At 35.1% G+C, this 25,488-nt stretch overlaps 2 protein-coding genes across 3 annotated transcripts in view; one reads left to right on the forward strand and one right to left on the reverse strand.

The window, feature by feature from the left end:
- Positions 1-2,457: 2,457 nt before the first annotated feature.
- LOC124424468 (solute carrier organic anion transporter family member 74D) lies at positions 2,458-8,106 on the forward strand. The gene is made up of 7 exons (XM_046963558.1): positions 2,458-3,831; positions 4,119-4,228; positions 5,213-5,664; positions 5,736-6,414; positions 6,650-7,037; positions 7,113-7,214; positions 7,512-8,106. Exons 1-7 carry the CDS (start codon positions 3,489-3,491, stop codon positions 7,631-7,633), a joined length of 2,196 nt encoding a protein of 731 aa, XP_046819514.1. The 5' UTR covers positions 2,458-3,488; the 3' UTR covers positions 7,634-8,106.
- A 172-nt stretch (positions 8,107-8,278) lies between these two features.
- LOC124424467 (solute carrier organic anion transporter family member 2A1-like) overlaps positions 8,279-25,488 on the reverse strand; it is a 42,045-nt gene continuing 24,835 nt past the window's right edge. Inside the window, exons 1-9 of one of the 2 annotated variants that reach the window (XM_046963556.1) lie at positions 12,719-13,264; positions 12,029-12,306; positions 11,750-11,959; positions 11,385-11,643; positions 11,154-11,295; positions 10,398-10,879; positions 10,053-10,311; positions 9,508-9,946; positions 8,279-9,408 (exon numbers count right to left, since the gene is read on the reverse strand). In XM_046963556.1, coding sequence (XP_046819512.1) covers positions 8,522-9,408; positions 9,508-9,946; positions 10,053-10,311; positions 10,398-10,879; positions 11,154-11,295; positions 11,385-11,643; positions 11,750-11,959; positions 12,029-12,287 — 2,937 coding nt within the window. In that variant the 5' untranslated portion in view covers positions 12,288-12,306; positions 12,719-13,264 and the 3' untranslated portion in view covers positions 8,279-8,521. Of the gene's footprint in view, positions 9,409-9,507; positions 9,947-10,052; positions 10,312-10,397; positions 10,880-11,153; positions 11,296-11,384; positions 11,644-11,749; positions 11,960-12,028; positions 12,307-12,718; positions 13,265-25,488 lie in introns of those variants that run through there. The other variant, XM_046963557.1, reaches the window with a different exon arrangement.

Raw genomic sequence — 25,488 nt, forward strand, 5'->3', positions numbered from 1 at the left:
TCAAATCCTATCTCCTTTTTTCTTTTTTTTCTTCATTTTCAATTTCTAGTAATAAACCGAGCGATAATAAAATTATCATTAATTATCATAAATTATTCATATTTTTTTTTCTTTTTTCTTTTTGCATAGAGAGAAGAATGTTTAAAAAAGTTTGATAAGTGCAAACATTAGATATGACGAAGTTTTGAATTTCGAGGACAAAAATAAAATTTGCAATGTAATAGTTAGTCAGCAAAAATATATGATGAAATAATACTTATAAAAAATTGTTAAAGAAAGTTGTTGGCAGGCCCATAATCAATCGAGATATGACATCAGTTTCAAAAGATTTGATTTGTTTTCTTTGTATACGAATCGACCTAACTTTTTTATTTTATTTTATTTTTTTTTTTCTGACGCACATGAATACGTATGACAAAATCTTGTCATAAATACAATTAACGTCTGCGTGGTATGCTGTACAAATACAAAAGAAAAAGAGAATCGTAAATCAGATGCGTTGATCAGGCTTTTTTCTTTTTCTTTTTCTCTCTCTCTTTTTTTTTCCCTTTTTTTGAAAAAACTCATTTGTAACGATTTTAATCGCGTCACATAAATTCTTTTTCTTTCCTTCCCCTTTTTCCTTGAAATCTTACTTAGAATGATTTTCTACGAATCTTCTACGATTTTAAAATGTACCGAAGTTTCCGTGTTTTCTCCAATCGATCATTAAGTATTCTCTCGAGATAAGCTCAAATGGCGCCACCTTTTCGAAATATTTTCTTATTCTTTCAAGAGAAAATAAAGAGGGAGAAGAAATCTTTATGTATGCGTCTATGTGTATGTTCGTAATGGCGCTTGATAGAAAAGTAATGATACCCGACGATTTTTCGTGTAGCTTGCTACGAGAATATTTCCGAGATTGCAAATAAATTTATGGCGGCCCGTTATCGTCGATGTGTAAATGTTCATTCGTCTCGTCATATTCGCGATCGGAGCGTAAATATTGTCGAAGAAGCGACGTTTCTCGCAAATCATGTCGGATGTTAATAAAAGCGTACATGTAATTACCGATTACGTTGGATCGAATAGAAACGTTTAATTATTATACTAATATACCTTAAATGTAATAATAGTTTCTATCGATGAACATATGGGGATATCAAAATATCGCGAAATAATTTTAAGAAGAGAAAAAATATCTTCCGAGATTATAAACATATTATTTAAATACTACGGCTAATTTAAAGATATAAATAAGAAATATCTTACACAAGAGATGAATTATAAAGAAAATATAAAAGAAATAGGCTAGAGTTTACTTAAAAAGTTTATCGTTTCTCAAAGATATCATGTAGGTACATAAGAGCATGAAAAAGCAAGGTAGCTCATTGCTACTAATGATTAAATATTATTATAAAAGAAAACCTACCTATAATGTTATTTAATTGCTTTAATAAATATCGAAGCTTGTCAATTACTTTACAACGTTTATATAATTACAACATTATAATGATATGTTCGAAGCCAATGATTATCAAAATTATCAAAGACTATTTTGTTGAGTATCGGAAATAAAAAAGTAAATGGAAAATTTGAAAAATTTTTTCGCAAGAAAAAAAATCAACGACTAATACAACAATTAAGGTAACGATTACGACAATGTCTACGACAGCAATGATGACGACGACGACAACGACGACTACGATGACGACGACGACGAGGACGACGACGTTTGCGAGCACTCGATCCAGTGGTTCGTCGTCGGGCACGACGAAAATTAAATTCCAGCAATTAGCCAGCAGCTATTAGCGGTATAGCTATTTGGTGTGCGCCATTAGCAATGCGCGGGAATAGACGGAAGAGTTTACGGCGGCGTGTGTCGCGAGTGAGCGCGCGCGCGCGTGTACATCACGTCGTCTGATCTATTAAATCATAATGGGTTCACAATGTGAGCCTATACTCCGGTGTGCTCGACTAGAAACGAGCTTAGACATCGAGTTACAAGACTGGAGACCTCCTAAGGCTAATCGCAATCTGTTTTCGTCCGGTACCCTCCTGTCAAGGAACTTTTCTTTTTTTTTCAAAGGACACAAAAGACCTAAAGCACAAAGACCTAATCAAACTTTACGATATCGCTTATCGCATGTTTACAATTATAATTTGAAATAAATACAAGATTATCGTAGATTCATTAGTTTCATTTCTCTCGAGAACACATTTACAGATTCTATTAAGCGATCTAAGAGAAAGAGATTAAAAGGGTGAGAAACAGAGAGGGATTTAGTAAGACAGGAGCGAACAAGTAGAGCGAGTAGAAGAGTAGTAAAATAGTAAACGCTACGGAATAGATCTCCCTAACCAAGTAGAGGAAGGAACGAACGTGACGGAGAAAAAGGAAGAATGAGAGAGAAAGAGAGAGAGAGAGAGAGAGAGAGAGAGAGAGAGGGAGAGAGGGAGAGAGAGAAAGAGAGAAGAGAGAAAAAGACGACGAGGAAGAAGGATGTTACGTAGATTCGAACGATGTATAAAAGAGAGAGAAAGAAAGAGACGAACAGATAGAGATAGATATAGAGATATAGAGAAAGAGATGGAAGATACGCATCGAGTTGATAACAGCGCCGACGGAGCGAGGATATCATAGGTGCGTATCACGTCGATCTCCGCGTCGTGGACCTCCGTAATCCGGTCGATCTTCAGGGCCGAAGGTGGGGATCCTTCATGAGATCCCGGATTCTCTCGTTGTCACTGTCGTTCACCAACGTCATATCAGTTTTCAAAGAATAATCGTCGTTTTCGGACGGTTGGGTTGATATATTTCGTGAAAAGCTGTGCCGACTTTGACGAACTTTCTCGCGAGAGAAAGAGAGAGAGAGAGAGAGAGAGAGAGAGAGAGAGAGAGAGAGAGAGAGAGAGAGAGAGAGAAAGAACTTTTTGATACTTTAAAGAAATCTTCCTTCGACCGATTTCTATCTATTCGCATGGGAAGCAAGTAAGCAAAGTTGCAGTGACGTCGTCGATAGGTCATAGGTCTCTCTCTTTCTTTCTTTCTTTCTTTCTTTCCTTCCTTCCTTCCTTCTATCCTTCTTTCTTTATTTACTCCTTTCTCTCGAGTGTCATGTAAAATGGAAAATCGTATGATCATACGAGAGAAGCGAGTTTGAATCGATCGAAATAGCGGGAATATCTGAGAGAAAGAGACAGAGAGAGAAAGAAAGAGAGAGAGAGAGAGAGAGAGAGGGGGAGGGAGTAAGAGAGAGAGAGAGAGAGAGAGAGAAAGAGGGGGAGAAATATCAAGTTCCGTCGCGAGTTGTTGCTACGGTGTCGCGACGGTGTTCGCATAATTCGTAAAAGGAAAAGCGATGCCAAGGACCGGAGATCGGAAACGGGACGCGACACGGGATTGAGGTCATTCAGAGAGAGAGAGAGAGAGAGAGAAATAGAAATACATTTGAGGGTTGACAGTCATATAAAGTAGGGCTAGCAACCATACGAATATATAAAGGATAATGAAGAATTCAAAAAACTCGAGTAATAACTCGGGCCACGAAAAAAATGGGCCCGAGAGTTTGAAACTCTTGAGGGTGCCCAATACCCCACCAACCACCCCAACGACACCCACAACACCAACCAGAGGCCTAGAAGATGTTTTTAGGGAATTACCTATCACGGATGATACCTCATGTGGTATATGGTGTCTTCGTGGACCAACCCTACAGAGGTTTGCCAATAAAAAGGCATACGTTTTCCTTTATGGCATCCTCGGTTGTATATTTTCGGCCAGTTACGCGTATTTTAACGGCACAATCACCACCATCGAAAAAAGGTTCAAAATACCCTCAAAGACTACCGGTGAGATATCACTTATCTTTCTCTATTTTAAAATAAATTATATTTACATTATTAAAATTATCATATTTATTTTATATTCGATTCTTACTAATTGATATTATTTTATTAATATTTAAAGTATGATAAAATGATTGTATCTTACATGGTACTCCATAAGAGATTTATGGAAATTGACTTTGTTTCTCTTTCCATTTATATAAACAAAACTACATATGTATATATATATATATATATATCTTTCTCTTTTCTTCTTTCTCTATTTCTAACGCTAACAACTCGTGTCGCAGGTCTTATCACCGTAGGTAACGATATTTCTCAGCTGTTCGTCTCGGTGGTATTGTCTTATTACGCTGGAAGGGGTCACAGGCCACGATGGATCGCATTCGGAATTTATACCGTAAGTATCTTAGAAAATCTGAGATATGACAGTTCGATAAAAAAAAAAACAAAAGAAAAAAAAGTGCGTAGTATCGGTCAAGTCCGTGTCGACGGACGCCCCCGAGAGGAACGAGATGGGAGACGTCATAACTCACCGGTTGGTCGGTTCTTAATTAAATTAGGAAGCGTTGAAAATGTAGCTACGCTCATTCACGCCTCTTACCATCTCGTACTCTCGCCATCGTACGCTTAGCTATGCTTAGATTCATTCATTGAACGGTGAAAAGGCGCTCGTGGAGTGCTTGGAACTTTGCTGTCGTCCATTTTTATTTTATCGCTATAAAGATCTTCATTATTTCGTCGAATATAATTAATGGACTATCTCTCATTTATTTCTCTCTCTCTCTCTCTCTCTCTCTCTCTGTCTTTTTCTCTCTCTCTCTCTCTCTCTCTCTTTCTTTCTCTCTCTCGTTTTCTTTTTCTCTTACTCTCTTTCTTTTTCTCTAACTTCTTTTCATGTTAATTCTTAATAATCCAATTTCAATATCATAAAACAAAATTTAAACATATCGTCGTTATTTGTTTAGTTATATTCAAAAATCACGTAAGGTCAAACGTTTACACACAGTCTCGTTGGATTAATTATGACATATTTATCACCCTTTCGTGACATCGCTCGAGACTTATGTCGAGTTATCATTAAGATAACGGAATGGTAAATATCGTTTTTGCAAACTTTATAAAAAAGAGAATTTTGATAATGGTTTATTGTTTTTTTTATAATAAATTATTTTCTGATGAGAAATTTCGCACGATTAAAATCCAACGAAGAAATATATCTATCTATCTATCTATGTATGTATAGATCTATAAATAAATAAATAAATAAATAAATAAATAAATAAATATATATATATATATATATATATATATATATATATATATATACGTAAAAATGTTCAATATCGTGATATTAAATTTATAATTTTATGTTTCCTTTCAGGTTGTATTATTTTGTTGTTTGACAATGTTACCACATTTTCTTTATGGACCGGGCGAGGATGCACTGATGTTGACGAAAGAGTATGGCGGAAAATTTCAAAATCCGGACAACAACACGATCACCAATTTGATCCCCGATAAATATCGAAAATTTTTGTGTTTGGGCAAAGATGGCCGTGGGCAAGAGTGCGAGGATACCGATAATAATTTTGCTCCTCAAGTGTTGCTCTTTATTGCCCAATTAGTTTCGGGTGTTGGTGGATCGCTTTATTACACTTTAGGTGTTTCTTATATGGATGACAATATACAAAAATCGAAAACTCCTGCGCTCATAAGTTTTTCATATTTTTTGAGAATGTTAGGTCCAGCGATAGGTTACGGTCTGGCATCTTTTGCCTTGAAATTCTACATCAGTCCGACCTTGACACCGACCATTACGACTCAGGATCCAAGGTACGATACCCAATAAAGATTTCATAACAGATATATTTTCAAATAAAACTTAAACGGTAATAAACGAACAGGTGGCTTGGCGCATGGTGGTTAGGTTGGATAATTTTGGCCTTTTTGCTCTTCGTATTTGCATGCATTATCGCTCTCTTCCCAAAAACTCTACCAAGAGCAGCGGCTCGGAAAGTGTTAGCCTTAGAAAGAAATAAATCGGCTGCTAGTATCAAGGGAAACGATCAAGAACCTGAACTTCCTGCTTCCTTGTCAGACATGTTAAGAACGTTCAAACGTTTACTGACTAATACGACCTTGATGTGCAATAATCTAGCTACGGTTTTTTATTTTATGGGTTATATGCCATATTGGATTTTTATGCCGAAATATATCGAAACTCAGTACAAACAATCAGCATCAGTTTCTTCGTTGATCACCGGTACTGTTGGTCTAATTTCTAGTGCTTTTGGAATTTTATTATCTGGCTTAATAATCTCCAAATATAAGCCAAAAGCTAGATATTTAGCAGCATGGAACGTTATGGTTGGTGCCATATCCATCATGGGAATAATTTCTTATGCCTTTTTGGGATGTTCTGCAAACGACGATCAAATGGCTATTCAATCGAACGGAGTACTGAAAACCCAATTACCTTGCAACGAGCTTTGCCATTGTGACTACGTTACGTATAATCCAGTCTGCTCAGAACATGGTCAAACATTCATTTCAGCCTGTCACGCCGGTTGTAGGAGCATGAAGGTTCCTTTTTATTTATCTATCTTTCATATTAACATTCGAAATAAAATTAATAAATGATCGCAACTTTTATATTATATATTTTATAAATGGATATATTAGGAAATATAAGATTTCTATAATATATGTATATATTTATCTGGATAAAGTAATTCTATATACGAGCATTTTTAATTATAATCATATATCCAATGCAATTCATTTCTTATAATCATAATTTTTTTTCTATTTTCTTTAGCTTTACGGAGACGGTAGCAAAGTCTATACCGACTGTAGTTGCGTGAAATCAAAATTTTCTCACGTTTTAACGCATTTCATTATGGCGAACAACACTTCAAGCTTTACAACCGAGATAACCACAGAGATGACGGAAGCCGAGTCGATGCCAACTTTAGGTACAGCGATACCCGGGGCCTGTCCTGTCGATTGCATGAGTAAATTTCATATATTCCTCGCGGTTATGTGTCTACTCAAGTTTAGTGGTGGTACCGGAAGGGCATCGAACTTTCTTGTTTCCGTAAGATGCGTTGACGAAAAAGATAAAACAGTAGCTATGGGTTTTAGCTTGACTATTATGAGTTTATTCGCCTTTATACCGTCACCTATTTTATTTGGATTCATTTTAGGTGAGTTTCGTTTCTTGAATTTTTTCAACTTAAACTTTTCCTCTCAAAAATGAACAAATATTTCATTTTATATAGACAAAACTTGCCTCGTATGGGGTAAGACGTATACAGGAACTGGAAATTGTTGGCTCTACAATGGCGAGGCTCTTAGATACTTGCTGAACTTCACCGCGGCGAGTAAGTTCATTTCATTTTAATTCTTATAAATAAGTTGATAAATAAGAAAACAAAGTATTTAATTTTTTTTTTTTTTTGGAATAAAAGATACAAAAAGAGAAATGGTTGATCAGAAAAATTCATGAATAAATATATGCTTAATATTGACGACAATCGATAACATTGATAGCACTGATTAAAATATACACTGGAAGAAAATTTGTTGTTCGATATTTATTTTCTTTCTTAACGCATGTAATAATTGTGGAAAATTTTTGAGATCTTTTTGTTGAAGGAATTTCTTTTCTTTTTTTCAAGGTTTCGTAATCATCGGAACATTGTTCGATATTGGTGTCTGGTATTACGTGAAAGATGTAAAAATCTTCGACGAAGAAATCGAATTAGAGGATATCACGGAGGAGCCAGGTGATACACTTTGATAGAATTTGATGTCGTGTTATTCTTCAAAACGAGACGCAAGCAAATTTGAGACGAAAAGAGTTGAAGAAAAAAAAGAAAAAAAGAGAGAGACTTGAGTAACGAAGAATAAGAAAGGAAAAAAGATAAAAGGCCGGCGAATAAAGACTTTACAAGTACCTTAAGAATCATTTTAAATATTTAAAGCTCGTGATATATATAAGATCGAAATCTTATATTGGTTTATCATTTGGAAGAGACTATTTGTCGAACAGAACTTAGTCTCCTTTCAATTAATTTTACTAACGTTCTCATTTACTTGATATCTGTGTGATCATACGAATTAAAACTGTAAAAATTAATTATTTCTTCTCGTAGGAATCATATTCATAATCGACGAAAATTAAATTAAGCTAATCACCGATGAACGAGAATGTCATTAACAGGAATCTTGTATATGTTGCTTGAGAAAAAAATAATGAAATATTTTATGATAGATTACGTGATATATCCTTATCCATTCCATAACATTTCGAAATATTACGTAAAACTAGATCTTTGAATAATAAAAAATTTGATAACGAAATCTCTCTTTTATAGATAAAGGATAAAAACGAATCGTTTTTTTTTTTTTTGGAAGAATAGGTAAGGTAAAGTAAGGGTTAAAATAAATTTACGTCATAATAAATTTTAATCGAACAATAAATATAAAATATAAAATTATAATAATCGTATTACGATTTAGTGATCGTAAGCAACGAAAGTTAAGATATCGACGAGAGAATAGAGTTCGATAGAGATCGAAGGTGACCCCAACGTATGTACGCGTGTGTGTGTGTGTATGTATATATGTATGTATTTATATATGTATGTATGTATGTGTACTCGTGGTTTCACGAAACATAAATAATTCACAAATCGGTACAGAGTGCCCCTTTGCTACCCTTGATAGAAGAGTTCTTTGGACTGGGAGTTCCTCGAGGATCGGAAGAGCTTTCCCTCAAGCTGCCAAATCCTGAGGAGGCTTGTCCAGAAGAGAGTCTAGGTTGAGTCATAGCAACGAGAGGAATACCAGTCTTACCAGCCGATTTAATAGATACTCGATCATCCTCCAATCTTTCTTGGCTCGAATTTTGTTCGTATTTATTTATCAACGATTTAACATCTTTCAAAAATGGAGAATCTTTTCCAGCCGAGTTGCCAGAGCTTTGAGGATGATATTCGACTATTGGTATACCAATTTCATTAAAGTCTCCTTTTTTGAATGCCTTGGAATACTCAAAGCTACTTGTTTTAGATGATCCATCCTCATATGCTTTATGATCCTTCGTAGAAACGTTCCTTATTGATCTTGGATCTCCATAATCGTCTGGATTCGGAAATTCTCGTCTTTTCGAACTCAACGACGAACTCGATCTCTCCGTGAATATATCATAATCTTTATTAAGAACGTGCTTTCGTGATCTCGCTGCTGTATTTCCAAGATCGCTTTCAATGTCCGAATCTAATTCCAATGGTTTGTATGCGATCTTCGGGCTAGAATTTTTCTTACTTTCATCGCTGGAACTATCGAGTTCGTCGTCCGTTTCGAGATTTCGATTTTTTTGTTTCCTAGGAAGATCCTGTTGAACTGGTATTTCGTTATTGGTCTTTCGTTGATTTCCTGGACCCAAAGGACCGTATATCAAAGGACGTCTCGATTCCTCATCATCTTCTTCTTCTTTTGTTTTTGGTTTAACTGTAACTTGTAATACTTCTCTTTCTGTAGTCATGGGACTTACTGGACATGTAAAGATACCTAAATGATCATAAATAATTATTAAAACATGTCGATAGATATTATAAAATATAATTTTTTCTTTTTATTTATTTATTTATTTTTATTAGTTTCAATTACCATTGTCATCAGATTTAGGCTCATTTTGATTCGAATTCGTCGTAGGTTGTTGTATTGGCATTAATTCCTGGGCCGTATCCTCCTCGTTTTCATTAATCGATTTATTATATATCATTAAATTTCTACAGAAAATCCATACCAAAATCTTAAAAAGAATGCAGATAACTAATAGCAAGGTCGTCAAGTATAACATATAATTTCCAAGTTTTTTACTGTCGTGAAGATGGCATATACTCCTTTTATTACCCCAATGTATACACGTCATGTTTGCAATCACTTGATAAAGAATCTTGCCCTGTACATTGACGAAAAGTGCAACCCACATCATCCAAAATCCTATACTACTCGCTTTGTCCTGTTTATAGACTGATCTGAGATTGATCAATAGATCACCAACGAAAGTGGAAGCGATCAAAGCGTAGCAAAGCAAAGTACCAAACTGAAATAACAAAAGTTGTTATTTTTTTTCTTTTTTTTTTTTCTTTTAATGAACGAATTTATTGAATTTGTCGAATAATAATTATATTAAAAAATCAATGATGTACTTCAAAGGCTAGCCATCCGATTTGACAATTAGAGGAACCACATGGACCGTCCTTAGCATCTAGATTTCCTTGTCCCGTCATATCTTCGACGCAACTGCAATCACTGTAGAACTTGATATTGTCTATATAGTTTATAGAGGTACAACCTGCGTGACAAGGCGTATAAAAAGTGAACATGCCTCTGGTATCGCAGGTTGGTCGAAAATCGGAATCCCTCGAACAACGGCAATCCTTGTTGCAGTATTTCAACAAATTGATTCTTCCAAATGAATGAAATATCGTATTAAAATATATTATAATCAATGAAGATTAAAGCAATAAAAATAATTATATATATATACTTACGATCCTTTATTCATCCCAACAATTGGTAGCGTATCACAATATGCAAATACCAAAGCAAATATTGTAATAGTTGCTAAAACTGTCATAATAAAGTTATAACCAGCTATAAATGTTGCTCGTGGTTTAACTTTGGACAATACCAATCCAGATATAATTATGATCAATCCAATCAAAATTGGTTTCAAAATAGTCGAGATTAATCTTGAATGAAAGGGATCCCCAAATCCGAGTAACATTCCTGTAGGTCTTGGTATATGATATTTAGATTCCAAAATGATATTCTCGTGTGTCATGAAGTTCAAGAGAGCAGTAGCACAAAAGGCCGAAGCGAGAATATTACATATCAATAATTTGTTTGAGATCAACCTTCCGACCATCGCAGTAAAGTTTGGAGTACCAATTTTATGATCGATTGATTTTAGACGACGAAGAGTTAATGTACCCGCACGATCGAGTATCGAAGCTGCTGCCTGTTCTACTACCTGTCGAATTAATTCACATTATTGTTTTTTATTAATCATCTTTATACATATATATATATATATATATATATATATACGTATCGAGAATTAAAAGTTTAGAAATTTTTTATGAACATATATTTCATTTTGATAAAATTTAAGATTTAAATTATTTTGATGGTGAAAGTTAAAATATCAATTTAAATTCATAAAATCAATATCATATCAGAGAATTTATTTTAAATATTTAAAAGATAAGTTTTGATCAGTAATATATGTTTTATATTAATTTTACCTCAGAAGGTAATCTTCTAGGAAACCATGAGAGAAATAAACCAGGTATTGTCATGGCTATAGCGAGTATGGGAAAACCAAGCCACCAAGCACCTATTTGTTCTTGATAAGATTCTATAACTTTCAAATTCTCCGCGTCTATCCTGGGCAAAGATGAACGATAAAAGATATATGCAAATCCTTTGAATATTCCATGTTTAATAATCGAGATATTATATTTTCATTTAATTACCGAAGACAACCCCAAGCGAGGATGTATCCCAAAAGAATACCGATAATCTTTACTGCGATTATAATACCCAAAAATCCAGCCACATGCTGTTTCTTGGTATTATCATCGAGATAAGATATGCCAAGTGCATAATAGGCTATATTAGCCATGCCAATTAAAATTTGTATCAAAATTAAAATTGCTAGAGTGAAGTAACACGTGTCATCCTCTTCCACTATTACCTTGGATGCACTGGTCGAACATAAATCTGGACTATCGTCTGAAAACAAACTACAGGTTCGTTAATTCCTCTAGAATTCATTAAACGTATTATATATTTTATAAAAAATATTGATACAATTTTTTTTTTTTGTAATAGAAATTACCTGCGTATAGAGACATATGCGTGACATTCGACGTTTCCTCGATAACTCTTATTTTATGAGTTAGATGTGGTATTATCAATATCATATAACCAGCACATTGCAATAATACCAAAGCACCAATCCACGATGCTCTATGAATTTTGTCACCCCAATATGCAATGATCAGACCAAAAAGAAAAGGTGTTAATTCCGAAATTACCAATATCCAATCTACAAAACGAAATGTTTATGGATAACGTCTTACGTTTTGACAAATTTTGACAGATCAGTATCACGTACCTATCAAGTAAGGATCAAATTGAAATCTTCTTGCTATCGTAGAACCAATAATATTAAAATATGCCGATGAAGCTGCTTGAAGAAGACCGATCCAACATATCAATCCAACGAACGTACGTCTCGTTGCAAATTTTGCTAATTTTGGACATGGTAATTGTCTACATCCACAATCAATCGATTGGCTGGGTATTGGATTAGCTGGCCCTGACAAACCACCTTCCACTTCTGATCTTACCACTTCTTGAAGATGTATAGTCATTGTTTGAAAAAGAGTTTACCTTCAACAAAGATATTTATAAATCAATATAATTAAATTGTAGCTTTCTTCCGGCTATTTTTTTTTCTTTTCCTTTTTTTTTCTTTTTTTTTTCTTTTTTTTTTTTTTTTAATATAATATCAATTAGAGTCAGAGTGTTTTTACAAGTATATACATAATGCTTTCGTGCGAACAAATCACACGTGTAGGTAGAGAACACGCGACAGATGCGTCATCGTGAATCATTCGAAAGAGTGCCAATTTTTCTATCACATTTTCAATTAATCTGAATCATTTTCTTCTTAAACGGATTGATAAACAAATTACAATGATAAGTAAAAGTTTCGAGATCGATTTAAAAAAAAAAAAAAAAAAAAAGATAAAAGATAGAAGATATTTTCTTAAAAGAATCTAATCTTTTTATTATTTCATACCTGTTTCGTGAATCGGCCCAATGCCGAATAAAAAAAAATTAACCTTATATTATAATTACGCTCGCGTGTCTTTCGTTATCGTCACATGATGCGAAATGATAAACAATATTTTCCGTAAATTCTTGTTTTTCTTTTTTTTTTTTTTTTCACGTGATCTACAATTATTATTAATACTCCCAAGATTTTATTTTTCTCTTTGTCACCATCAACACTTATGAAAGAGACTAAGGAGAGCTCAAAGGTGCGGCACTTTGGTTCAACTAACGCGCACGTTATCTCATTACAGATACGCAGCTAAGATATCTTTCGATAAAGGCCGAATGTAATACATGCGTGTGTTACGATAGGGACGATGTTATTACTCGTACGTACGACGAATAGATCGAAACTAAACGCTATACAAGTCAAGACTAAATCGATAACTGTAAAACCATTTGTAATTAGAATGATATGAAACGTCCAAGTCAAGAGCAAGAATTTTTCAAGATTATTTTATTGTCGTTTGATTAATTTCCTTGGTATTGATTAAAATCGTTATAATTAAAGGTAAATTGATGATTATTGATGATTTTTACGAACTTAACGATCTGACGATAATATAAAGTGTTAAATTATATATATATATATTTTGTCAAATTGATAAATAAAAAGAGTATTTTAAAAATGATTAAGATATTCCAACGTATAATTAAGAAGCATTTTATTCGAAATATTAATAATATTTATTTGTATAACATATTAGATGAAAATGCTCGATTAAGCGATGACAGTAAGATTTAATTAAAAAAAAAAAAAAAAAAAAAAATGAAAAATTATTTCTCGTCGACGATAATGATTTAACTTTGATTGGATCAATATACGATATATAAATGAGCGTGTTAAAATTTTGTCAATTTCCATAAAAAAAATCCAAGTTGTCGTAGGGAGAATAGAATTTATGGAAGGCCTATGCTGTCGAATGTTCAGGATAAAATGAGATGGAAATAAAAGACCACGAAAGGACTCTCGTCAAGATTCCAGTGAGAATCCTCGACTTTTCTCTCTGTATTAGGAGTCGAGGAGGAGAGCCTCGTTCATTTTTCTTGCAGCTCTGTGATCCTTTCCTCGCGAACGGACAGGGATGAATCGAGAAGCGAGCAATTTCGAAGAGGACTCTTCGGCCAATGGCTGAGAAGGAAAGAGTGAAAAGAGAAAGAGAGAGAGAGAGAGAGAGATAGAGAGAGATACAGATGAAGAAAGAAGAAAGAAAAGAGATAGGAGGAACGAGGGAGAAAAGGGAGGAAAGGTGGTTGGACCATAGGAGGATGGGAAGGAGTTAGCGAGCTTAAGCACACTTAAGTCGGTGCCATAAGAAAATGACGAATGCTAATTAGCATATGAAAAGCTTCCCAACCTCCCTCCTCTACCTCCCCTTTACCGCTCCTCCTCCTCCCCCCTCCTCTCGTTTTCTAGCCCCCACTCTTCTTTCATACCATCAGGAGGTCTTTCCCCACTCCAATGTTGCGATCACGCTCAAGCTCGACTCGCTTGGCAAGGCGATCACGTTTTTGAATATTAAGGACGGGATTACACCGTAGGCTTAACGCGCGAAATTTAGTCCGGCGAGGTCAGAGACAGGAGGGGTGAAAAAAAATCACCCTGTAAGACTCTAAGTAACGGAGTTCGAAGAAGAAAAAGAGGAAGGTAAGGCAGAAAGATTGAGAGAGAGAGAGAGAGAGAGAGAGAGAGAGAAAGAGAATTGATAGTTACGAATATAGTTCGTACCGTTAGAATGCATCATCTCTTTCTCTTGAGGATGAAATATATTCACGATGACGCACTCGTTCATTGACTGATAAAGATGATAATAAATAATACACGGATACTCCGTTGCGCCTGTGCTTTTCCAAAAAGATCTTCTTCTCTTTTCCTCTCTTCCTCGATATTTTTCTTTTTTCATTTCCTTCTCCTTCTTTTTCTTCTTCTGTTTCTTTTTCTCTTTCTTTTTCTATTACTTTTTCTTTTTTTCTTCTTTAAAGGGTATCAGTGTTCCCTTTATTTTAATAAAAGGGAAGATTTGAGAGACAAAGAAAAGAAAATAAGTGAAAGAATTAGAAGTATAATTATATTAATATTTTCTTTAGTTAGTTATGATTAATATTGTTTTCCTATAAAATTTATTTTTCGTTGTTAAGTGTACATCATTTAAATTAATGATTAAAAAATTTATTTATGCGTAATATCAAGTACACACTATTATTTTATTTTATATATATATATATATATATATATATATATATATATATATATGTATATATATAAAATCTTTAAAAGCAGGACACAGGAAAAAATTCCAGGTGGATTTCTTTCGAAGTGGATTGAATATGACTGGCAGTGAACGCATACGAAAGAGTGGGCATAGTGAACGACTATAGGGATTCACATATATGTCGTATATATATATTTTTCTCTCTCTCTCTCTCTCTCTCTCTCTCTCTCTCTCTTGTGTATCAAGGATGCAGGGCTTTCCATTAGCGGAGTAAGTGACCGGCGCTCGCATTTTCTTTGATGTCAGTTAATTTACTAATAACATCGTTCTATGGTCACCATCCGGGCCACCCTCTAAATATTTGTGTCGCCAACATATCGCGAGTTGGTCTCATCTAATTGAGCTTCGTTATTATTATTATTATTATTATTATTATTATTATTATTATTATTATTATTATTATTATTATTATTATTATTTATTGTTCTTCTTCTTGTTATCATTTTTAACGTCAATTGGATACAGAGAAAATATCTTTCAAGTATTTCCAAGACGTATCATCTTATTTAACGATGACAAAGAGAAATTCATTATAAAAGAAATATTATTATATGTAAAACGATTGAAATGAAAAAGCAACGATCCCTATTATCCTATTTAAATCGAATGAACATCGAAGAATTTTTCTTCGACGTTCTTAAGAGTCCTAATCTTTTGCGATTAACGTACGATATAGAAGAAGGCTAGAATCGGGGAATGGGAGGGAGGGGATGTAAGGGAGTGGGGTTGAAAATCACGACAGAAAGGAAACTTGCTTGGCTGGGTTGCTTCGTTGGACGTGGTTGGTGGGGAATAGCTCGGTTCGAGACGATCTTAGCAGAGGATTACGTAGAATTAAGTCCTGGACGAGGGCGTGCCCCCGTAACACTTAATTTTTCCCTCGATTTTTTAATCTCTTGGTAAATATCGTCCACCCCCCTCTCCCTCCCCCTCAACCCCGGACCCTCCTTTGTACTACTCCTTCTCTCCTCACTACTCTTCTCTCTTTCTCTCTCTACTTTTCTACTCTTCCTTTTTAGAGAAGAAGGTTCCACCCCTTATCGCGACCAACGTCTTCCTTCCACCCCACTTCCATCCCTTTTTCTACGGTGTATCTTTCTCTTTCTCTCTCTCTCTCTATTTCTTTCTCTATCTCTTCCCCTCTCTTTCTTTCATTCTTTCTTTCTTTCTTTCTCTTTATTTCTCTTTCTTTCTTTTACCATCGTCAAAGGAGAACCCATTTAAAAACCTCATCAATGCTTAAGCTCCGACGCTACCATAGGAACTAATCCCTCCTATTTTAACGCAGAACAGAAAGAGAGAGCGAGAGAGAGAGAGAGAGAGAAAGAAAGAAAGAAAGAGAGAGAGAGAAGAAGCGAGCTGGCGGTGCGCACTTTTAAAAGTAAGACTCCGCCTTTATTAGTAGATACAACAGTTTTATTTCCACCGAAAAAGAGGCACCGGGAAGGAGTTTCACCCGGGCTCCTTTTTTACTTCCTTCCCTAGATTCTTTTCTTTTACCCTTTAACCCTTCCCTTTCTTTTTTTTTGCATGTACTCCTCCTTCTATCTTTCCTACTCTTTCTCTTTCTCTTTCTCATTCTCTGTCTCTTACTCGCGAGAGAAGCTTGATACTTGTATTATCAGAACTCGTAAAAAGTTTTGTCGTTTTACAGAGAATCATTGTTTTTACGGTCGGAAAGTTGCGATATGTATAAAAAAGGAAAAGTATTAGTGATTCCCTAATTAATTTGACGGTCAGTATAGTAATTTAATTATTTAATGAATATTGTTATATTTAAGTGGCTATACTTCAATGTTAATACGTTTTAAAATAGAATATTTGTAAAAATGTAATTTTCTTTTGATTTAAACGAAAGATCAATCTAAGTATCATCCTATCGTTATTGTATTTAATAATTGATTACACGAAGAAACATCGATTAATTAATATCAAGTGTCTTTTTAAATTAATTATACAAAATTTTTATTAGCTCAATCGTGATTAGAATTCGTATAAATTTGGAACTTTCATAATCGCTTTAGATACGACAGAATTTTCTCAATGGGATATCTAGATCGTGCAAGTTCGTTCCTATGAAATATCATGGTGACGGCTTATTCGAGTCGATCGTTTGCGCGACTGCGGTCAAATCTAAGTGTGCGTGCACGTTCGCGGTTATAATACGCTTTAAACTGTTAATAGAGTATGTCGAGGATGCTTCACTTCGGCTGAATCTCGAGTGTTGGGCTAACACTCATGGACGAAATTAATCTACACACCGAGCGATCGGATGGACGCTGACCAAGCTCGAAAAACCGTCGATTTTCGTCGTGAGCTTTCCATCCCCTCCCTCATCTACCCTTCCTATCAACATCCATCTATTCACCGTCCACTCTCAACGTTGACCTTTACCCTTTACAATACGAACATGCTCGAATATGGAACACGCTTCGTCCGAAAGCGATTCGTTCGAGAGCCGTTGAGCTTTCCATCAGGATAATTGATACTCTTGAAAAAAAAAAAAATAAAAAATAAATAAATAAATAAATAAATAAAAATTAAAAATTAAAAAAAGCATCAACGTGGATGATCTAATCGAATCAATACAAATCACGCTTTTATCGAATGTTTTGAGAAAATAAGAAACGAGAAAACTTTTCCTGATTAACATGTAATCCTATAAATTTCGATCGAATCAAGATTTGAATTATGATAAAATTCAGGGCAACGTGTTAAACGCGTATGAAGATTAAACAAATTATACTTGAGATTATCAAATGTTTATTAAAAATTTTTTAAGAAGTTTTTGTGAATTGCCTGAAATATTAAATTCAATTGAAAACAATATTTGATAGTTAAGAAAAGTATTATTGATGTTGCCATGCTTAACAGCGATGTAACAAAGGAGGACGCAATATCTATAGAAGAATTATAATTTCTATCCGATATAACTGATTATCAGTGCTGTTGCGAATGAAAACCGAAGATCGTCAATATTGTTTCGAACGTGCTTTAAAAGGAAAATATAAAATAAGTAAGGTTTCTCTGAAAAGTTAAAGGAGTTTCAACGAGATAACGATGGTTGCATTAAGAAGACCACGAAGGAGAGTGAAGGACGAGTGCTTAACATTACAATGGCTACTCTCAAAGCTTTCTCTCTCTCTCTCTCTCTATCTATCTATTTATCTCTCTTTCTCTCTCACACTCACCCCTATTTCTCTTCCCTATCAACGAGTCGATGAACGAAATATCAACGAGACTAAGGATTAGAAGTCTTTTATGAATAGCAGATCTTGATGAATCGTCCAACGTTGAGTAAAATCTCTCTCTCTCTCTCTCTCTCTCTTTCTCTCTACGTTGAGCCCGACCAACGCTAATGGCTTTTCTCGATCTTCGCGAGCCATTCTAAAATAATTAAACTTCAGCGGCCATTTGCTATCGTAGTCCGATTAAGAAGATACTTGAAACTTGTCTAAGGGATAGAGAGGTAGGAGTATAGCATTTCGATCATAAGAGAAATAGAGGGAGGGTGTCTTATTAAGAACAATGAACGATTCGAGGATTTTTTATTTCTTCCTCTCTCTCTCTCTCTCTCTCTCTCTCTATATATATATATATATATATATAAAGAAATAAAAGGAAAAAGAAATAAAAAGTATATAAAAAATTAAATGAAAAATAAAACAAGAGAAAGTCTCGTTTCAACGATTTGTTTTTGAGAATACCGATGGAACGTCGTCGAATCGCTTGTGAGAAATAATCGTTTTCGAAACAAAATAGATACGACTTGAGTTAATACTTAAAATCGAAAAAGTGAATGGCGTTGGCGAAGATTGCCTCTACGATTTTTTCAAATAGAAATAAGAGTTTTAAGAATCAACATATGCGCACGGTAGATCAAAAGACGCGCTCATCGATAATTGGTAGAAATCTTTTCGCTCAACTCCCAAGCCCCGATACCCCCAACCCTGTCGCCATGTCTCGTCTTCGTTTGAGGATTATAAGCGTTTCTCGTTGCGGCAATGGTGGTTGCGATGGAAAAAGATCGCATATTTATTCTGTGTCTTCGATATCGTTTGATGGCGGGTACGAGAGCGGGCTGAGAAGCTCGCTGAGAGTTTGGAGTTTATAGAGTAGGGTGGTTATGAGGTTGGGAGGAAGGGTGTGTTTGGCGCGTTCTGTATCGATAGGACGAAAGGAAAGGTTCTCTGCTCTATCTCTCTCTTTTTCGTTTTCTCCTCTATGCGTTCATCTCGCTTCCCCTCGTAGAATCACTCAAATGAGGATGTCTTTACTTTGCGCTTTACTTTTATTTATCTCCGTGAAAGACGAAATTCACGGAAGCGACTCGGAGACGACGAACTTTTTCTTTTTCTTCTTTTTTTCTTCTTTTCTTTTTCTTTCTTTCTTCTTTTTTCTTTTTTTGCAAGAGGAATAGAAAGAAAGAGAGAGAGAGAGAGAGAGAAAGAAAAGGAGAAAGATGCTTGCTCTCCTCTCTTTCATTTATTTTTACGCTTTTTCTTTTTTTTCTCTCCCCTTTAGCCCCCAACCAAGCAACCCTGCCTCTTTCGTCGTTAAGGGAATCGATCGCTCGTAAATAGCACGTATATCCAACCACAGGCTGTAATAAGGATCGATGCATTGCGTGTATATAATCGAGTTTCCTGCTTTTCTTGAGTTCGACGAGAAATATTACTTGAACGTATTTTCATTTTAATTAATACGTAAATAGACATAATAGTCAGGTATATATGAAATATTTTATAATCAAAAATATTTCTTTCGAAGAAGGATTTCTCCTTTATCATATCAATCGGATAAACCCGATTGTACGATGAGCGAGAGAGTATCTAATCGAGTAAACCTGTTCTCGATTTTCGGACGAGCTATTTGAAAAGAAAAGAACCGGCGGATGAAACGAAAGTAGGATGAAGAAGCATAAGAAGAAGAAGCGTAAGAAGAAGAAGAAGAAGAAGAAGAAGAAGGGGTTAACTTCTAATTGTTTTGTTAAATGACGCGCGAGTAAGAATCCCTCGGAGGACTTAAGCCCCAAAGCGAGCGCGCTTGGTGGTTTCAGTTCATTCCGTTTTCTCTTCTCTCTTTCGTTCTCCTTCCCCACCCCCCTCCCACTCGGCTCTCCACCCCCTATACCCTCCCAGCTACCTTAATTCTTAGCTTTATTCTCTCCTAAGACTCTCTCTTAATTTCTTATTTCTCCCTCCAACGTACCCCCGTCTTCCTATCCTACCTTTCGCAATTTATACTCTAAAGAGAGAGAGAGAGAAAGAGAGAGAGGCCACTGAATGCCAGGCTTAAGAAGACAATGCTTCGCTTTCAAACGGCGGCTTCGGGGACCTTTCTTTCGCATTAGATACTTTAATTCTTTAAACGTGTCCCTCTTCAGCCATGCAGAACCAACTCCTACTTTTTTTCTCATTTCTTATGTATACAAAACATAGATACATAGAATACATATTTAAAAGAAGTACATATATGAAAAATCTTATCGAAATAGATTCAGTTTATCTACATTCTTGAGAAAAAGAAAAAAAGTATAATAATACCGATATCGTTGATATCATCAAAATGGTCGGTTACTTTGCTAAAGTAGCCGCTATGAACCGCGAAAATTATTCGATATCTCTTGATACATCTAATTGGCCAAGTTCTCCGAGAAACTGTAGCGAAATAGAGAGAGAGAGAGAGAGAGAGAGAGAGAGAGAGAGAGAAAGAGATAACTAGAGTGAGATTGATGCAGAAGGTGGAAATGAAAGCTTCGGACGAAAATGTAAAGAGAGAGAGAGAGAGAGAGAGAGAGAGAGAGAGAGAGAGGAGAGGGAGGTAAAGAGGAGGAAGCTGTTGATGCTCGTCGATTTCTGATGACCATCCACGAGCCAACCATCGGCTGGTAATGGCCACTTTGAGGGCCCGCCATAAGCTTTTCCAAAGAGACGAACCCTTGCCCTAAGTGGTCTTACACCGACGTTTCGACGAGGTAGATACTTACCTATCCGCAATATAATGACCACCTGGCCTTTTGCCCCTTCGCAGTATCCTTTTCTCTTTAGACTTGGTATTTCCTTTCCTATCTCTCTCTCTCTCTCTCTCTCTCTTACTTTTTCGTATGACCAAACTATCTAATATATTTCTCCTTAATTAAATGGATATCAATTACCGATGTCCTCCTTGTCGCGGATTCCAAAGGAAAGTCTAGATATCTTCAACCACGATTTCTAAGAGTAAGAAAAAGTCAGCATGACTCTTCATTTCTCCATTTCCTTGTGATCATTTTTTTTATCTCACAATATCCGACTCTTTTAATGGTTATTTTTGTTAAAAAGATTTTTCTATTTAACTGAATCAGTAACTTTTGAAATTTTTATTAATCTCGATGTTACGAATTATTACGATTGTAATTTTGATCATCTTCTTTTTAACTCAAACATTTTTTTCTTTCATCTTATCGTAGAAATTTTTGATTTCTTTTAATAATTTTCATACGGACGAACGATACAAGATAATGTACAAGAGATTTGACAATCGTAGGAAGATTTTAACAACGTACGTCGTACGATGACGAAGTCGAGACTTTGAATAGGGTGCGAGAGAAGAAGGAAGAACGCGAAGGGGCTGGTGAAGAGAGAATGCGGGTATGGCAGAAGTACCGGAACCGGGGGGTTTCAGAGGCTAAATGGAGCCACGGCAGAAGCAAGGGTTAACTCAATAGAGCTCTAAGTGAATTACTTATCGCGTACACCCAGTATACAGACTAGATGCGTTCAGCTATAGCTCGTGGATACTCAGGGCCGACCCTATATATACCTTTTCGTTGTCCTTCTCTTTTTCTCTTATACGCACATATACGCATACACACAACACACGTACGTATACACGTACTATTTCGTTTTCCTTCTCTTTCTCGCTAACGGTAGCGCTTTTAAAAATATCCATTTCGTGTCTTTCCCGCCCACGTAACAGAATTTTAGGTACCGTGCTAGCTAATCGCGTTATCAAGCGATTTCATCGACGTGAAGGTGCTCGTCCGGCTAGAAATGTTCTTGTTTCGTCGAAAGCTCGAAAAGGGAGTTCAGTTCAAAATTAACGAAGCCATAGGTCACCGATAACTCGATTAAAACGTCAAATTTTATAGAAATACATTTCGTTTTTAGTCGTCACTTTTTTTTCAAAACAACTCGAAATAAACAAAACAGGATATTTTTTAAAAATCTCGAATATCCGTTGTCATCAATTTTACGATGTTTCTATATTTATTTAAAGGAGCCTATCAAACCGCTTAAATATTTAAAGATTTAAAATTCTTTTATTTTTATAAATACACAAAAATTAAATCTTTATAGTTCATGAAAAGATTGATTAAATAAGTGTCCAATCGATCATAAACAAATATCCAAAAGATAATTCAAATTGTTTGAAAGATAAGATTCTTGATGTAACTCTTTGGAATAAGCGATCATTTAATATTATCACGAGACGACATCGAACGAAGTTGACGGCCCTGACTGGGAGAGAGCAGCGAAAGGATGCAAGCAGGTTATGGCATTCCAGGGGAACCCTTAGAAGGCCTTCTACTAGCAGGATCTTTGATGGACGCAGCCTGGCTGCTCAAGAAAATTCAGTTAGTCCGCAGCTTTGTGTCCTGTCGCGAATTGAGCGAGCGAGAAAGAGCTCTGCACAAGATAGATAGATAGATAGATAGATAGATAGATAGAGAGAACGAGAGAGAGAGAGAGAGAGAGAGAGAGAAAAGGGTGGTAAAGGGGTGGGAAGGAAGTGAGGTAGTGCTCGGACGGATGTCTCCGCTTCCAACTTAATTAGCCATCGCTGCCTTAATTGCCGCCTGATATTGCCCGGGGTACAATTAGCGCAATTAGTTCGAAGAAAGTGTTGCATTTTCTTTCACGTTGTTCCATTTAGTTCTTTCATACATGAGATATATACGGTATATCTCTTAAATTTTAAAAGTATTTTCAATTTTTCTTTAAAGTGTTTATTATTAGAAATTTGAAATTTTTATATAAGTCGCGATTAGTTTCTTGTATAAATACATTGTCATAATTAGAAATCTAAGTGAATAAGAGTAATTATTAAAATACAATATATATATATATATATATATATATATATATATATATAATTTTCATAAATAATCTTTAAGAAATTTAAACTTTTGATCGATCATCAATGGATTAATTAACACTAAATCTATCGACACTTTATGTATACCTATTCCTTAGACTGGTTTTAAAATAATTTATATTTCTTAATTTAGAATAAAGATAATAATCAATTCGATAATGAAAAATATAATTTCTTTTATATAGAAGTAAAATAATTTACATTTTATTCGTTTTCAAAAATTCCAAGAGAATGTGAATAATAGCCTGTCCAAAGAAATGTTTAGAAATATTTTTCATTTGTCATGACTTTATAGTTTCAAAATTGATTCTTCGAGAGAATATTATTATAAACAGATATAAATTGTTCAACCGGATACAAATCGGTCAAATGACCGATTATGATTGGTTGAACAGATTACACATTTTTTATAGAAGACAAGTAATCAAAAAAAAAAGAAGTGAATATTAAAAAATTTATTCTACATATATTATAAAAAAAGTCATGAAATTTAAAGACGATACAATTTACGTTCTATATAGAAAATTCTAATGGAAATTATAAAAACGATCATTTGATCATGGTCATGATTAGGTTTTGTGTTAAAATGACAAATCAATATCAAAGTTAAAGATAAGAAGAAATAGTTCGACAAGTAATGTGGCTTATAGAAGATAAAGCTTTCATTCGCTCGAAGAAGACTCAAGAGGAGGAAGATGAAGAAGAAGAAGAAGAAGAAGAAGAAGAAGAAGGTGGTGAGTGAGGAGGAGGAGGAGGTTGGCATAGGCGGCCGGCAAAAGGGGTGAGCTCGCATAATGTAGCCGGCACGGCATAATAATTCAGAAATTTGCATGTACGCGGGCTAACTCCCCAAGTAGGTTATCTATGCTCGAAAGTTTTCCACTTGATATATAACGTATCCGAGGCTGGCTTCGTATATAAACGTTCGTTCATACTGCGTCTTACGTCCACGTGTCTCCCCCTTCTCTCTCTCTTTCTCTCTCTCTGTCTCTCTCTCTCTCTCTCTCTCTCTCTCTCTCTCTCTCTCTTTCTCTGGTTCTATCTTTCTCTTTCTAAAGAAGTAAAGGGGTGGCTGCTCTTACAAGTGGACGGTACGGAGGAAGGAAACAGGGAGATGAAACAAGAAGTTGTTGTACAAGAAAGCGCTATGGAAGCCTCCAGACATCTTATCTTCAACAAATTCATATTATACGTGCAACGTGCACGAAGAGAGAAGGTCGTGGTGTATCTCTCGAAGATATTTATTTAACGAGAAACGAGTAAAGCGCGATAATTCGACGAGTTATAGGTGTTTTAAAGATACTTATTGATTATCAGCTAAGTATCATGAAGAAAAAGAAATTATGTTTATATGTTTATGTAGGTACCTAGAATATTATATATACAGTTATATATACATATATATATATATATAGGTTATCGTAATACCTATGATTAAGTTTTTAGACAAAACTCGAGAATTTGTGATTCTTTTATTGTTATCATATTTCAAATTTGATATTGATACTGATAAAAGAAAAAAAAGAAAAAAAAAAAAAGAAAAAGAAAAGAATTTGAAAAAAAAAATACGTAGCATTTAGCATATTAGAATTTTAGAATTACGATAGTTTCGTAATCTTCTTATTTATATTTCATAATAATAATAATAGAGGTTATCGTACGGATAAAGTCGATGAGAGAAACACATAGATAAAGCAGATTTAGCTTGAAGGTTCGTTTCTTGTCATCGATCATGAATTAGCCCTTTCACCCTGAATTACTAAATACTCTCTGGTAATATATAGCGAGTCTGACGAACACGTTGAATATCGCTTAACGTTTAATCCATTCTAGTTTCCGGTAGTATCCATTTGGTGACGATCGTTTAAGCAGCTTGTCATCGTTTGCTACATAGGGAACGGCCGCCTGCTTACAAGTACACACATTCCCGATCATAGCACATGCGAGAGAAAATTATGACGATGGTAAGGTTCATCAGGGATGTGTCGCATATGATATAGAACGAACAGTTCTCGCTTTGCTCCCATCGAGCAAAGCGAGAGAGAGAGAGAGAGAGAGAGAGAGCGAGAGAAGGTCCTAATCCAAATTACAAAACCTCATCTTGCCTTTGAAATCGGTCCTACGCTTACTCACAACTTTGACATGAGATGTTCCGTATGTGTTCATCGCGAATGCTTTGCGAAATGAAATCCGTAGGGCGGACGATATGCTTTGGTTCGTCCTTTCTAATTGAGAGAAAGTTACTAATCCATATATTATAGCATTTCTCTCTCTCTCTCTCTTTCTTTCTTTCTATCTCTATCTCTCTTTATAGAATTTGCCT

The sequence above is a fragment of the Vespa crabro genome, chromosome 5 (assembly GCF_910589235.1).
Source record: "Vespa crabro chromosome 5, iyVesCrab1.2, whole genome shotgun sequence".
NCBI lineage: Eukaryota > Metazoa > Arthropoda > Insecta > Hymenoptera > Vespidae > Vespa > Vespa crabro.

Coding starts and splice junctions, on each gene's coding strand:
- LOC124424468 (XM_046963558.1), top strand. CDS start 3,489: ATGAAGAATTCAAAAAACTCGAGTAATAACTCGGGCCACGAAAAAAAT. Junction 4,229..5,212: donor TCGCATTCGGAATTTATACC/GTAAGTATCTTA, acceptor GTTTCCTTTCAG/GTTGTATTATTTTGTTGTTT. Junction 6,415..6,649: donor CCGGTTGTAGGAGCATGAAG/GTTCCTTTTTAT, acceptor TATTTTCTTTAG/CTTTACGGAGACGGTAGCAA.